The sequence below is a fragment of the Liolophura sinensis genome, chromosome 7, assembly GCF_032854445.1.
Source record: "Liolophura sinensis isolate JHLJ2023 chromosome 7, CUHK_Ljap_v2, whole genome shotgun sequence".
Classification (NCBI taxonomy): Eukaryota; Metazoa; Mollusca; class Polyplacophora; order Chitonida; family Chitonidae; genus Liolophura; species Liolophura sinensis.
In genome coordinates, this window is record NC_088301.1 from 39,125,689 (window position 1) to 39,142,591 (window position 16,903).

At 37.8% G+C, this 16,903-nt stretch overlaps 1 protein-coding gene across 1 annotated transcript; it reads left to right on the forward strand.

Annotated features, from left to right (window-relative positions):
- Positions 1 to 12,643: 12,643 nt before the first annotated feature.
- LOC135470904 (contactin-associated protein-like 2) lies at positions 12,644 to 15,395 on the forward strand. Its single transcript, XM_064749953.1, has 4 exons — positions 12,644 to 12,842; positions 14,104 to 14,333; positions 14,723 to 14,824; positions 15,060 to 15,395. Exons 1-4 carry the CDS (start codon positions 12,644 to 12,646, stop codon positions 15,228 to 15,230), a joined length of 702 nt encoding a protein of 233 aa, XP_064606023.1. The 3' UTR covers positions 15,231 to 15,395.
- The last annotated feature ends 1,508 nt before the right edge of the window (positions 15,396 to 16,903 follow it).

The following is a 16,903-nucleotide window of genomic DNA, read 5'->3' on the forward strand; positions in this document are numbered from 1 at the left end:
ATACCAATCAAACAAATAAATAAATCATATTGCCTTGCCAGTTCTGCGCCCGTTGAAATGCATTGTGATCCATCGTAGTAGTATACTCAGACGAAATCGTTACTGCTGACCCACAGCACTTTTGACCCTGAATGCTACATGTATTATCATCTGAATGTATGCTAGAGCTAAAAGGACAGCATGCATTAAATCGGATGTAAAATATATATCACTCCATGGAGATATGTGCCACGTACTATATAAGCATCTAATCTGAAGAAATCGAATGTTCGTACGGTACATATGTTTGCTGTGCGTACATGAACTACATTTTATTATACATCTCGATATTCAATGGTGATTTTTGCTAAGTGCTAAGTTATTGTTGTGCTAATAAGGTGTTCAATGTTTTCATACTTCTCCATCCATGTTGTCACAGTCATTTTGCGGTAAATAGATTTTGCTTCCTCGCATCTTGTGACCGAGATACTAGAGGAATTTTCATTGAGCAGTTTGAGTGTTTCATTCATCATCGTATCGCGAACACTACTCACCAGTTTGCTTTAACCATTATCGTATCAAACTATGATTGTCTTACCGAGAAGTTGGTTTAACCATCATCTTTTCGCAAAAACTATCAGGTCTTACCGACCACTTTGACTGTTATTAACATCACTGCCTTTTTTACCTAGTTCGCTTATGTCTTACTGCTAGGGGATATTAAAGTTGCTACTAATGAAGAGAGTAAGATCAAAGGGGCGACGACAGTGTGATAGCTGGCAAATGGCCACACTTAATTGATGAAATACCGCCACATGTCAGTTTAATCTCAATCAGGGTTTTATTCTAACTGTTCATGTACATGCTTAAATGGTAGCATGCTCGCTAGCACCATGACTTAAGCAGAATTAGTTTGTAAAAAATAGTGATGTTAATTGCAATTTATTAAGTCACCCGTGGGAAAATGTGTTAGTTATTTGGCACTAACGGTGTACTGTTTAAAAATCTGTTTCTTCCACCCATTAATCCATTGCCGGTCGCTCAACACTTATCAACCCGCAATCGTCTTGGTATCGAAACAGCTTTGACATCTGATATTTGTCTAACTTCATTGATTCTATGGACTTTTTGATGATCAGTAATCATGATATCTCAGGAAGACCTCACACTAAGAGTCGAGGGTAGAATAGAGATCACTGACTACTCTTAAAAATCAAATGTGTACCCGTTTTTACACGTGTTTGTGTAGCCTGCAATAAAGGCAAGGTATTATCAAATGGACACATTTTGTGTACATTATGTATATAAAGTTCACATTAATGATCCTGTGCAATTTGTTAAAAAATTATGTTTGCCTATAATACACATCCTGTGTATTTTTTGTGCACAATTCCTTTTAGAGAGTACATGCATACTGTACAAAGAGTTATAATCATACGTATCGCACTTACAGTTATGCCTTTCTAAATACCGTGTTATACATGAGCCAACTATTAGAAATAAGTAAATCGCGCAAACTAAGACGACTCACTAATCAGCGTAAGTCAATCTCTAACCATGATTTCCTACTTACTATATGATATCTTGCTACATTCGTACGTTGTCATTATTAGTGGGTTTCCGTGATCAGTGTGAAGAAAGTTCCAATCTGTGATGAAAGTACCGAATCACCCATTTCCTCATATTGCACACCGATTCTCGGCCAATGACCATAGGCTCGGAAATACAGGTTTTTGACTCTTTCAGCGATCAACATTTCAAACCAAGCATGGCATCACGAAGAACATTATGTGTTGATTAGTGATCACGATGTTGCACTACTATGACATCTCACTAAGGGACAATGCCTGGATCAGTGGTTATGGCTTCGCTGTAGCAATATAATAAGACTTGAAGCCTAGAGAGTGAAAGCAGAGCAGCGACGACAGTGTGATAATTGGCAAATGGTGACACGTAACCGGTGAAATACGACCTTTTGTCAATTAATCTCATTAAAGCTTTTATTCTAACTGTTCATGTAAGTGCTTAAATAGTAGCATAATCAGAATTATTATTAATTAATAATGAATTAATCAGAATTACATCAAAAAAATGCAGTGATGTTAGCAGAATTTATTAGATATCTCTCGTTTAGAATTACTCAGCGTTGTGTCTAGATTGGTGGATTAAAACTAACTACGACGTCTTACTGGGAACTGTCTCCCAGTTCGTGTTCGCGGTTTCAAAATGACTACCCCTTCTTACACTGACTTCCAAATCATCCCTTCGCACCGGCCCAGGGATCTTACAGAAATTCGTATACGAAACCTCAACGAAGATGGAGGTTCCAGGTCAATAATAGCAAGGCCAATTCCCAAAACTGCGTTTAAACACAAACTATCAAAGAGCTAAGAAAGGATGTACATAAATAGGACGGAGCAGTCAACAATGATGCTGGAAAGACGCAAGGTAAGTTCTGGACAACTGGGAGAAATCAGTATTCAAATACTGTACGATGCTGAAATATAAGTTGTCGATAACACATTATGTATCTTAGCTGCGCTTTGATTGCAACTGTTCGTGTATCCAACGTGCCGATCTCATTCAACAGGATTAATATACATCAACTAACCCCGGGTTAAGCGCAAGTAGATCATGAAGCAGAGTACAAGAGATTCTGTCCATATTTACTTGCAAGAGAATTATACTCATTGTAAAACTTAGGAAAGTTTGAGTGAAGGGTTTGATGGAATAACCTTGACATAAAAACCATTAGTTTTGCAGTAATAACTTGTGACGTTGATTGAAATGACATAACACACAGGATCTCTAAAATGCTACAAGGCAAGATATGTACACGCAGGGCCCTTCGGTACATTGCTGTTCAAGTATGCATAATTTACAATGTCAAAGTTAAACCTATTCCTCGTGTCGTACAGTCTGCGAATTACTATTACCCATAGTAATACCTATACACTGTTGACATATGGTTTCCCCGATTTTCACATAGATGCTATTGGGAACCTGGATGAACAACAAAACATCCCATGAATGGTACACACACACGCGGTGCAATGACCCAGGATAATCTCACCAATGCGGTCGCTGGGAGATCACGTCGTATAAGTGAAATATCCACGAGTACGGCGTAAAACACCAATCAGTTAATTAATTTAATATGTGATAATGACAGTGAAAACTCACTGATCACGCAATGACTTGGTCCTTGAGAATGGGTGCTCGTCTCACGCGATATCGTGCCACATACAGCACTGATTATAATGCAGCAGTTAATACAGGCAGATCTGGTATCTGGGCTGTGCCGTTAACATTGACGATGTGTACTAAGATTTTGAAATTCGTAGAGATGGAACGTAGACCGTTATCACACACACACGTTCCCTGCGGTTTCATGCCAAGGTGACAAAAAAAACCCATTAAACTTCTTATTATTCTTTCAAAACTTCACGCGGCACTCCCACGAGGAAGTTTAAGCCGACATTACCAAACGTAAACCAAGGTACGCAGACATTGTGGTGTCTGAAATGTATTACTAGTGTCCATATCTATTCCCCAATAGACTCTCCGAGAATAATACCGAATAACTTAACTTCTACTGGATTTTAACTCTTTCATAAGGCATTCCCTTCCTTGTCTCACAAGAAACTAATTTAAACTTGAGACCGTGTGGCTATAAATTGTAAACAAAAACTGCTTATCGGGCTAACGACAGTCCCTTGTACACCAGACATAACGGACAGTACCGTCAGCGACGATGCCAAGTTATTCCAGTTCACATGAAATAACCAAGATACAGCCTCCATCTTGTGCTGCTATGGACAGAAATCTGGCTAGTCTGCCATTATTCATTGAAACAGCGTTGTGTTGCAATCTACGCTGCCTACACTGTATGACATATTTACTACATGTTTCAACTAGAAATCAGCATACCATACCTCCAATCGTGTACCGCGGATGTAAAAAGGCATAAGGTATGCTTATTGACTTGTTATCTATCTCATGGTTCATTGTGCATGAATGTACGATTAAACGAACACAAACAATTAAAAAGAACTCCACAGAATAACTGAATTTTTGAATCTTTTGTGTTTTTTAAGCTTGATTGAACATGTGCGCCAGACATTTTAAGACGTTCCACTCATATTTTCAAGCTAGAGTGTGACACTTATCAAACTCATTAATGAGAATTAGGATGAAGGCTCTTAAATATTACCCTTTGCAGTTAATAGTCCTGTAATGAAAATGTGTAAGCAGGATCGAAATCTTATAAACGTTTGAAGTCATCGTAGAAGTTTAGTTTCATTGTCAGCTAAGTGTAATTCATACTTATTTCATGTTTACGATGGCGTCGTTTTAATTAAGTAGATGTTTCAAGAATTTAATACCCTCGACCCACAAATATTCAGAACATTTCTAGCAACCAATTTTACTCACCGCGAATAAGTCTGTTTCACTTTTTGGGGTTAATACAACGAATGGATCAGAACCTAATTTAGTGAATTTATATTGAAATTTAATTGGCCTTAAATATAAACTTAGTATGATAATATTTTCTGGTCTTTATATCACCAAACGGCTAAAGGTCACATATGTGTATACGTTATGTACGAGAGTGGAATATAGATCTAGATTTCTATATAGACCGGCTTGTTCTGAACACTGAACAAAAGGCTGCCCTGATACATTATACCGTAAATGGTCACTATGCATTGTTTTAATATTACTATATGTTAAATGCTATGACAACGCAGGATTTTGATAATTGTACGCAAGTGACATCTAATAAATTGCAAATAACATCAAATATCACTCTATGTTAAATGTGATGACAACACAACTTTTGAGTAATTCTAGACAAATGACGCCTAATAAAATGCAATTAACATCACTAAATTTCACCAAATTTTCCATAAGAAGTGATGGTGGTGGTGGGATTGCTGCTATTTAAGTATTTAAACGAACAGTTAAAGTAAAACTCTATCTGAGGTAAACTGAAATGAGATAAAACTGTTTCCCAGGAGTTTCCTGTCACGCGGTAATCGTTGATTTCAGTTTTGATATGGCTAATTATCCTTAGTAATAGTAATTCACCAAAGGATCGTGTGTATAACTTGTCTTAAAGCATTTGTCAGATGACTTTTATATGAACATGTCAGTCAACGCCGCGATCTATTACTTGTAAGGGATATATATATAAATCGCAATTAACATGACTGCATTTTTTTTCTTTACCTAATTTTGCTTAAGCCAGGGTATTACGGGGCATGTCGATAGCTACTATCTATGCATTTAGATAAACAGTTAGAATAAACCTTGACTGATGTAAATTGACAAGATGACGTTTTTCACCGGTTACGAGAGACACTGTCGTCGCTGCTCTTGTTTTACTCTCTATGTTGTACGTCTGTATAACAACTCTTACTACATGACTCCGATATTACCACTTGTGTTGAATATTGTTTTGGAAACTGGTCTTGATTATACTGAACGGAACGCCCAATATGGCTGAATATTGATGCAGCTGGGTGAAATACAAAATTCAGACCAAACGATTGCTTTTAAGGAGTTTCCTAAGTTTACGTCCTCTAAACATTCTGCTTTTATTTCAGTAGATTTTGATATTTTTCCCTATCCAAGCATCAGTTTTACCATTCCTCTCAATTCCTCTGATGTCCCGTACAACATATTGCTTATATTCAGTGCACACAATCCAAGAGATTGATGCTTGGATGCTCTTGGTTTGCAAATAATTGAAAGACGTACATGATGATAAGTTATTCTTTATCACCAATTTTACAACATCCTGTGTGAAAGTGTGACTGATTTCAATAAATGATATTCTGGCCTAAAGCTTAAGATTTGTTGCATTCATTTCTCGTAAATGTTATGAATATGATGTTTCCGAAAAGCAATGCTAATAAATAGTGACACTACTGCAGTAGTGTGCCACCTGGCTACGCATTTATAGATCCACTCTGATAGATAATAGATCAAACTGCATTTCTAATAAATAATAAATGCCAAACAATCTCGCCAAAAACAAGGTATCATTTCACAGCCACTGATTGTATATCAAACTCATGCAAATATTTTATTACATGCCAGTAATAATTCTCACTTGAATGATTTTTTGTCGATAGTAAACAATTATGAATTGTCATCTAGTGTTTTGAGTTCACAGATTTTTGGATATGAAACTGTTAGATACAGTTTCACAAACTGTGTTTGCTATCAATTATTAAACCACTTCTACCTCTCCAGAAATGGGCACTCACCTGAGGACGTTTGTCAATACAGCATATGAAAAGGTTCATTGAAAATATGGGTTGGATGGGTACTCGGTACAGTTTCAAACATAATTAATTCCTGATATTTAGCTTTCAGAAAGGCTTTATGTCAGCTATTGATGCAAGTTTGGGGGCACAATTGAGCATGCATGTGTGAAATTCTGCATGACCTTGGCCAACGCTGGAGTGTTGCATGTTAATAATATAAACGTTATCTGTAAAACCATATGGCTAGCAGACTGCTCGGTACAAGAACCAGCCACAGTGTGTCATGGGCGGGAAGCAAACGTCTGAGAGGCGTTGAAGGATGACTTGGTTGGTTAGCGTGCCGCTTGTCATGATCTGTCATTTTGCGAGTTAGTAAGACCGCCACACGTATAAACATTAAGTTATCAATAAACGCAACTTTAAAAGGGGTAAGCCTAGGTTAACACAGGTTACTGAAATCTATTCCAGCAAACACGTCCAGGGTTGTAAGTGATAGAAGGAATGACAAAACTGTTTAGCGAAATACAGCTATAATGTTTACTCCAAAATAACCAACAACAGTGTTTTTAAAAAATCGAGAAGAAACCCGATCTTCACCAAAGAACTATATTTTCGTCAGAAGTAACTATGTCATATTTGCGCAGTTAAGCTATACACACATACTTTGGTCAAATAAAGCAAGTTGGACATTTCTTTCCGTATGAATATCAATCAAACTTTTCATGTACATGAACTGTATTATGCAAATAACGTGGAAGGACTTTCCACTGTGAGGAGTACGTAAGCGCACCCGCAAAGTGTTTCAAAATTGCAGTCGTAGGACTTCAAGAAAAAGTTTGAGTCCTATGTAGTCCTTTTTTTCTTTGGAAACGTACTTTTGTGTGAATAAAGATATAGAATTAGTAAAGATTGTAGGAAATAAGTGTTACCATGAAACAGAATCGATAATTATTAAGGTACATGTATACTAATACGTAACATGTGGCAACTAACCCAAACAGTACATGAATCCTGCTGGAGAGCACATGTGGTAATTGACAAGATGCCGTATTTCACCGGTTACGTGTGACCAGTTGCCAGCAATCAATCTGTCATCGCTGCTCTGGTTTTTCTCTGTATGCTGTGCGTCTTTAATTATGTTGTATTCCTGCATAAACCAGGATTCTGCTGGTGGACTAAGTGTTCCCGAGGCCTAGCCCCTGTTAGTGGACTAAGTATCCCCGAGGCCTGGTCCCTGCTGGTGGAAAAAGTATCCCCGAGGCCTTGTCCAATTGCATTGTGTTAATGTTATTGAATGTTAATTGTGATGACAACACAGCAGTTTGAAAAATTCTAGACCCGTGACGTCTAATAAAGTGCAACCTAAATTGTTAAGTTATTTCTGCTACATGAACAGAATAAAACCCTAACTTGAAAAGAATTGAAAGTAATTGAAGTAAATTGAAAAGAGCCCGTTTTTCACCGGTTACGAGTGATCATTTGTCAGCAGTCGTCGCTGCTCTGGTTATTCTCCCAATGCTGTACGTCTTAATTATATCATTAACTTGGCATTCTATGTAAAGTATGTAGAGGAATGATAGGGCTGAAAGCTATATTTGTTATATATTTTTTATTTGATTTTTGTTTAACACCTTGCTCAGGAATGTTCAGAGAATTGTATTTGTAATGCTACATCGTGTAATATAGACAAAGATATATCTGTGTGACTGGGGCAGGCCATCCTTTTTCGATTTTATGACCAATACTCTACGCATTAGTTTCACTGCTTGGAATGTTTTAAGTCACACGCTTGTCATATAACAAGAAAAGAGGAGTAAAACAGAATCTTCGACTTACTAAACCACGTCCTTTGTATTCGGTCTAAAAATTATAAACGGACTACGAGTTATAAATTTGAATGGAATATAGTGCCTGGAGTATAGACTGCCTTCCTTGATTTATCAATAACTGATGAAAGTTCTCTCTCACATATTAGCATCTTGGTCTTGTTTTGGAAATGAGACTTACGAATATCGAATTGGAACGCCCCATCATTGTCAATGTCGATCGTGACGCCTAGACCCAAGTTTATTGACTTCTACGATTCAGAATTGCAATTATTGAGTCGTTTCAACCAATGGTACTTGAGACTATGAATATGATGTTTCCGAAAAGCAATGCTAATAAATAGTGACACTACTGCAGTAGTGTGCCACCTGGCTACGCATTTATAGATCCACTCTGATAGATAATAGATCAAACTGCATTTCCAATAAATAATAAATGCCAAACAATCTCGCCAAAAACAAGGTATCATTTCACAGCCACTGATTGTATATCAAACTCATGCAAATATTTTTACTTGAGATTTAAAAATCTCTGCTGAATAGCAAGAGATATTTTCTTTGCGAAAAATGATAAATGACAAATTTTACAGTAGTTATTATTACATATGTGCTGTCGTATAGGTCTTATTTAATTGTTGTTTTTTATTTACCATTTATATGATGGGGAAAGTTTTTTTATTGATTGAGAAAACCGGAGGGACCGGCGTATACCATACGTTTCAGTGAGGCAGCACTAGATAAAAGAGCAGGGGAAATCCGTTCAAGGAGATCCGTCCATCCTCAACAAGGAGACACATTACATGCACTCAAAGAAAGATGAAAACTTGATCTAGAGGCAACTCCACGAATGCGTTCGGCGAGAATAATCATGCTGTTTCAAGCGACCAATGTACTTAACTGTTGAGTAACCCTATTTACGTTCCACATACTGCCGATTTCGCGAAAGAAGCGTTATTGCCATTTATTGAAATGAATATTTTCCTTTTTTAATAATAGATTAAACACGTTTTAAGCTGTTGACAGTAATTGAACTGTTAGCTGAATAGTTACATAAGCCTGTTTTCATTATTCTTCAGGATTTGTTCAACCATTTTATTTTAAAGAATTTTTGGCCATTCATACAGCCTGCCAAATTCGTTTTTGTGCTAAGGAAGTTGTCAAGATGTTGGTATTTAAATTTATATAGTAGGCCTATTTACTTATCACGTGATGGCATAGTTACTCGTTTTTAATTTGTAAGAACAGGGTATGAACCACAGATTTAGGGGAGGGGCTGTGGGCTCATAGTTCAGGATATTAGCAATTGAACGCGACATGGCATTTTGTGTGAAAAAAAGCTTACCTTTGGTCGGTTTCACGAAGCGTACTTAGTGTTAAGTACCCCTTAGCTAACTGCACTTTATATCTCTACAACATACGTTGCCATGGTAGTTAAGGGCTTACTTAACTAAATACACTTCATGAAAACGGTCCCAGGGAGCTTTGATTTATATGTGGAATTTACCGTTAACTAGATTGTTGGTTAACCGTGGTTAAACATGCAACAACTGTCCAAAATCATAATCCTCTGAGCCCAGAGACATTTGTATACCAAATGTAAACCCTAATGACCGTCAATAACCGAAGGATCAATTTCTCAAACATCATTTTTTCACAAACCACCAAAGAACTAAGAAAGCCTAAGAAATTACGGCTGATTTACCCTAAATGACCATAAATTTCGTCCATGGCTATCTTGCCCATTTTTCCTGATTTCTTACTGTTCTACTGATTTTAGAAAGGTGTTTTGAGGTTTGTTTGGAATATGGGATGATATTCTACTGGAAAGTTCTAAGTTTCAGCGCCAAACAATATTTTGTACGATTTATTTGCTTCTAAAAATGCACTTTTGTGGACGAAATTTTAGGTCATTTAGGGTATGTAAAATGAAGCAGTCAACAGTTCTGAAAACCTTTGCGTTACCTTTGCGTTGAAGGGAACACCTAATCCCTCTTGATTACTTATCATTGAAGTATTACCATAATTTTAAGCATCCTCGTAAGCAATCCAAGAGCTGTTCTACATATGAAGCAATAATTCCCAGCAGCCGCATCTCTCTTAGGCTAAATTATCAGGGTACACATGTAGCTACTTTTAGTACATGCGCGAATCTATGATATGCATGCACATGTCCGCCCCATATTTGCTAAGAGTTATGCTCAAAAAAGAGGTGGCTTTTTTATGTGATTGCATATTAAATGTGATGACATCACAGCATTTTGAGTAATACTAGACCAGTCACGTCTAATAAATTGCAATTAACATCACTGCATCTTTTTTTTTTACCTAAATCTGCTAAAGCCACGGTTCTAAGGCCGTGTAAATTACTGTGTAAACTGACAAGAGGCCGTATTTCACAAATTACGTGTGACCATTTGCCAGCTATCATACTGTCGTCGCTGCTCTGGTTTTAGTCTCTAAGCTGTACATCTTTAATTATATTTTAATCAGTAACTATACATGTAAATGTGAAATCATCATATGATGATTACATACGATCTATCAAAGGCTATACAGCGAGATATGTGTACGCTCTATACATACATCCTTTGGTATGTAACGACGAAATTGTGTGAATTAAATTTGTTTGAGGAATACTCGTAGAAAGAAATACCTATATATACTATATGCTGTTGAGCGTCTAGTTCTCCCTTGGGACGTTTTGAGTGGTTGTAGATCCATAAAGTCTTTTGTTACTGTGATCATTCAAAGTGGGTGGAGAGTGTCGGAAAGCCTTAATTGTATCTTGTACAGAGGGTTCATGTTGGATTTTTAGAACATTTTACCAGAATTAATGACTCCACGTCAGTTCGCTTCGATATATTTAAAAACTATAGAGTAGAACCAGAACAGCGACGATAGTGTGGTAGTTGGCAAGGGGTCGCACGTAATTCGTGAGATATGACATCTTGTCAATTTATCTCAGATGTAAATGCTTAAACAGAAGTAAATTTTACAGCCCCTACAATCATGACTTAAGCTCAGGTAAGTAAAAAAAATTCAGTGATGTTAATTGCAATTTAGTAGATATGCCTGGTCTAAAAAAAACCCCCTGTGTTGTCATCACATTTGACGTATAGCACTGTATCGTGTATATAGCCATTGCAATGTAATATTCGTTGACTTTTCAGACAGAAAGATTAAATGCTGTTTACAACGCCGTACTTAAGAACTATCAGAAAGAGTGGTATAACTAATACACAGTTGATGAGAGCCGATTTCAATTTAATGAAATCAGTGCATATGTGGGGTGTACAAAATTACGCATTCGACGATTGAGCCTCTGTTTGTTTTTAATATCTGGTGTCAAGAATCCTGACGGCAACCTCTTTTTATCCAATACATAGCCGAAAATATTTCGATCGTGACACTACGATCGTGAGACCAAATGAAAATGAAAGATCGAAGCAAACGTTAACTGTAGAAAAGAATTTTATTCTTGAATGCACGCGTTTATTACGTTCTTTCAGGGCATGCCTTGTATCATTTACAGAATTATAACTATCTGACGGGCTTAGCAAATGATCAACTACACTGTTGGTTGGATTAATATTTTATGTATCTCTTTATTAGTATGTTTTTTACTTAAAAGATCATTTCCAGACAGAGGCTGCACACTTTTGTTCCACTTTATTCTTTTATTTGGAAATAATAACATCTAGGAGAAATTCGGCTGCGTAATACATGAACAGGCAGTTAAGTAGCGAAACGGTGCAGTTAGTTAGCGATGCGAACGAGGTAACGATGGGGCGACGTTATGTTAATAACACTACTTCGCTGCATGACTTCGCTACCTCGCAATGCATGGGCTTTCATAGACATCCGTTAAATTTTAGACCAAAATTGTCATTTAGCGGCAAAGGTTTCTATAGGCCTTTGGAGGGAATAAACTGTGATAGACTGTACAATAAGCGCACATTCATAATTCATGAATTTTAACTTACAAAAACTGTTTTAATGGATTAGCTCTACTGTGTATTTGCTCAGTGAGACATAAAACAGTGGTATGAACTGGATGTGGATGGGACAGATCAAAAGCATGCTGTTATGTTTAACACTAAACTGCTTTTGGGAATATGGCTAATTGAACTAAATCTATACACTTCATAAAATTTTGTCAACATTTTAACTGTCTTATGTTCGGTAAATTTATTGCAAATGGGAGAACACATCTCATCACATGTTTTCCAACATATTAACTGTACAATAACCGATTAATGGTCCATTTGTTCCCAGTCAATCAGTCATGCAGTGTTCACTTAATTGATGTACTTCCGCAGCTTAAAAGCTGTAGGCCTGCTGATAATAAGCCGAAGTAAGCGTTAACATAGTCGTGTCGAACCTGACGCTCTTTGTTGATGTATTCTTTGGGGCGTAAGCAAATGATGTTCCAAATGTGTTTTAATGCAAGAAACACCATCGGTACTAAACTAACATCTACATTAAAACAAGGTCTTTGGTGTTGACGGTAATCGTCAGCTGGCTACCAGTGATTTAGCGAATAGGCTCAGAGTAACACTGATCATGGATCGTGGCGTGTACCGTGTGTTTCTAGCCATTAGCGTTTGGCAGATTATCAGGCCTTGTGTGGTTCTTCGAAGCCCATGGTTAGCCACTCCTTTTGAAAGTTACGAAGAGGGATTGGCCACCATTGGTAACAACACAAGTGCCAGGGAACGTCTCACCTTAAGAGCCTGTGCACAGTGGTGCTTAGACATGAATTGTACGATGTTTCTTTATGAACGACCCCTCGGTAGATGTGTACACACGGTAAGCGAAACCCGAGACTGTCCCAAACTTCCACACAGCGTGGGAGAACAGTCTTCATCCCTTCGAACAATTATCTTGTTCGAAACTTGCAAGCATGGTGAGTAACTTCCATCTATTAATTTTACTCTTAAAGTATTCACACTCCTCCCATTACTACTGTTACATACCATAGTGATCTAATTTCGTATTTTTTTTTTACAAATGCATAAAAAAGTCTACCACTATATTCACCTTAAGTTATCTTTAACAAGTAGATGATATTTTCTCTTGGCATACTTGAATAATAAATCTTTCACAGTTATAATAAAACAGTAATATGAATTAAGCAAACCTTAGCGTAAATGATTAGTGCATATTATCTTATCTGACGCTGAAGCACTCAATTAAACTTGTGTCAAGTGTAGACTTCTGGCTGATAAATGTTTAAACCTCCTGTCGGCTTTGATTGTTTTGTTTGATTGTTGTTTAATGTCAAACTCAAGGATTTCTCACTTATACCGGGGTGCACTGAGTAAACGAACAACCTTTGACAAATTACCGACGAACTTTGTCACATACAGATTTTCCCATCATGTATTTGGTGGTAGACAAGTTAGACCTCATCAAATCTTATTATATTCGCTTTGGTTTGTGATACAAAGCGTGCTTAACTTTGCGACAGGCGTAACTGTTATGGCAACCACAACAGTTACCTTAGCACACATTTGCGCACGCTTACACTATCCACCATATACGGGAGTCGTCGCCCTCTAATTTTCATAAAGCACCACGATCTCTATGAGCACTGAACTCCACAAAGTCCATATCCAAGTTATAACAGGCCTGCTTATATTTTCAGAAACGTGGACATGCATGCTGCAAAGATTTATAATGAAATATTTTTTATATATTTTATTTATTGGAGTGGCGTTCACAGCGATCGCATTGGTGAGAGGTTCCTGGGTCGCTGGCACGCTAAACACCTTGGCCACAGAAGGCCCTTTTGGATAGGCTACATTTTAAAATTTGTTTGGTGTTTTACGCCTTACTCAAGAACATTTCACTTATACGACGGCGGCCAGCATTATGGTGGGAGAAAACCAGGTTATATCTTGATATATTTTAGATGTAGGCCTATCTATACATATGATAATAACAATGAAGTCAGTTTATTATCACTTTGTTTAATATTATTTTGAAGTGTCATCTTAACAAAGTTCAATGTTTCTCTTCAGACTGTACAGTTGAAAACTCTGCTCCATTGGGGATGCAATCCAATGCAATCCCAGACTCTGCCATCTCGGTGTCGGATGATCATATAAACAACAAACTGAATAAAAACCACGGCCGTCTTATGGCTGAAGGAGGGTGGAGTAGCCCTTTCCAAGAAGGCCTCACGTCGCATCACTACTGGATAACACTCACTCTTCGTCGAACGGCGGTGATACGTCAAATAGCCACTCAGGTGGGTCCGAAGCTATATCCCATGAAATGGACAGATGTTTGGATAAATAGCATTATATCCAAACCTAATTTATGTGCACATACCGTGATTGATTTGTGATTTTTTTGTTTATTTGATATGGCTTAACATATCGATTTGTTGGTGAACGTTTTCTGGTGAAGTAGCTGACATGAATGTTGAAGAAATAGTAGGCATCGCCTGTATATGGTCTTGTTTATGAGCATATCGCATTAACATAAGAATTTATGACGGCCATCAAATTTGTATAAGTTATCTGGTCGCCAATCTCTCTTACCAACATCGCGTCTAACATAGTTTACACCTTATGCATGGCTGATGAATAGGGATATAAAGACTGGGTTTGATAATAGATCGTTTATGTGTTTCAGGGCTGTTCGCACTGCGTGTCTCGATGGGTGAGAAAGTTTAGCCTGCGCTACTCGTCTGACAACCTTTCATGGCGAAACTACACTCACAATGGCGAGACCTGGGTAAATGCAGATGTTCTGTTTTAATCTGTTGTGTGATTTAACCTAATTTCGTGGGGGCGGGGGAGCAATCTGAATATTTGGATGAGATGAAATGACTAAAACACAATGTACAATCTGTGTACATTCTGTGAACCCAACAGCAGATTTTCACCACTTTATTGACACTGACTTTAAATGGGTCCTGGACAGCTGAGATTTTTTATAATTATTATAGCCAAACCATTTCTTCTTGCAGATATTTGAAGGGAATGTAAACAAAAATGCAGTTGTTTACAATGACATTGACCCCCCCATTGTAACTCGCTACTTAATGCTCTTTACTGAAAATATAACAGAGGTTGAGATTAAAGGAATACTTACACCTGTTCTGGGACTGCGCATGGAGATCTACGGCTGTTGGGATTAATCTACACCCGACGCTCCCAGTACCGAGTTCTGTTTGATGACCAGATTGGACTACAGGGACTTGGCTTGTATCGTACGATTGCTTACGCCATAAGCGTCATATGCATGTACATGGGTACAGATATCGTATATGCGTCATACATGAAAATGGGAACAAAGGAGAAAATCGAGGATTTCACTTAACCGAAAAATCACATCAACTGCTGCAATAAAAAGTTACCGATTTCACTAAAACTGTCATCACTTTGTTTGTTGTGTATTGCAAACGTTTGGCACGTCTAACATTTGGTGCCTAAAGTCTCACGAGCGAAGTAATTAGCGTAACTTCCAAAGGTCGGTGGTACGTGAAGGGTACCTCGGTTACATCTGTTATCGTTAACACTCATGAGTATTTGGCATCAAACAGTCTAATAAAAGTAATCTAAGCTGGACCTTCAATCCCAGTTAACAATGCTATGTTAAGTCTTATCAAAACGCCGCTTGCATATAAACCGTGTCCCAATCTTATGGAGATCAGAATGAGGTCATCCAGTGAGATCACATGCTGATGTAAGAATTGCCATTCAGTTCGTGTTATTCGGTCAGACTGCACTTAAATTTTTTTTTTTTGAAAAAGGGGAAAATAACCGGAGTAATTGTTTTTGAAATCTTAAATCCAAGTGCGGCAGCTATACATACTGCCTGATGCAGCACAATGACCAGGAGGCCAATGCGGTCAATGCGAGTTTAACTCCAGCTCATGCTGGCTTCCACTCCTGTCGTACGTTGGAAGGTCTTACAACAACCTTCGGATGGTAGTGGGGTTTCCCCGGGCTCTGCCAGGTTCCTTCCCTTATAAGTGAAATATTCTTTAGTACGGCCTGCATACATAAATACACAGACACAGCGTTTTCAGCTTCGAAGTGCAAGTTCTGAGGTTATGACATTGTGCGGATTATAGGGATTTCCAAACGCCAGTAACATTGTTCAAATTGCAGCCACTTCTTATCTTCTCTCGAGACTTGGTATATCATTCGAAGTTGAGCTGGTGAAACACTCTACCACACATGGTTGGCAAGTATGCGAGCTGCCATTTTGATGGATTAAAACATCGATGGAAAAGGGTCATTTTGCACATAACTATATACCTTTATTCATGAAGTCTTTGTAGGTGCTGCCTCTGGTGATTGGCCGTTAGCATTTAATGTAATCCTATATAGTTATTAGAATCATGGCAATTTAGCCTACTTCATAAGATTTGTTCTTTTCATTTGAAATTGTAGCCCATCCCTTAACCTAATAAGGTGTGCTCTGAAGTGTGTCTGACGTATACCTTATATACCTCAGACCGTATGGAGGCCGTACTAAAGAATACTTCACTTATATACCACGTCGTCTGAGGCGTACTGTAGGCGTATCTAAATTACTGCCAATTATGCCAATTAATACTTCACCTACACCTCAAGGACACCTCAGTGGAGGTGTGCCCTTGAAAGACTAGGTAACACTTAAATAGGATGCATGTTGTGTCCCTGGGGTATACCTATGGTAGGCCTATATATGCCTATATAGACAAGGTGGATGTGGAACTCACATTTAACACATTTCGACAAATTTAAAACACTTAGATATTGGCTGTATAAACTGTAGATCAAGCAATTCAAGCTGTAAGTTAATTTGCAAGTGAAATTCTTG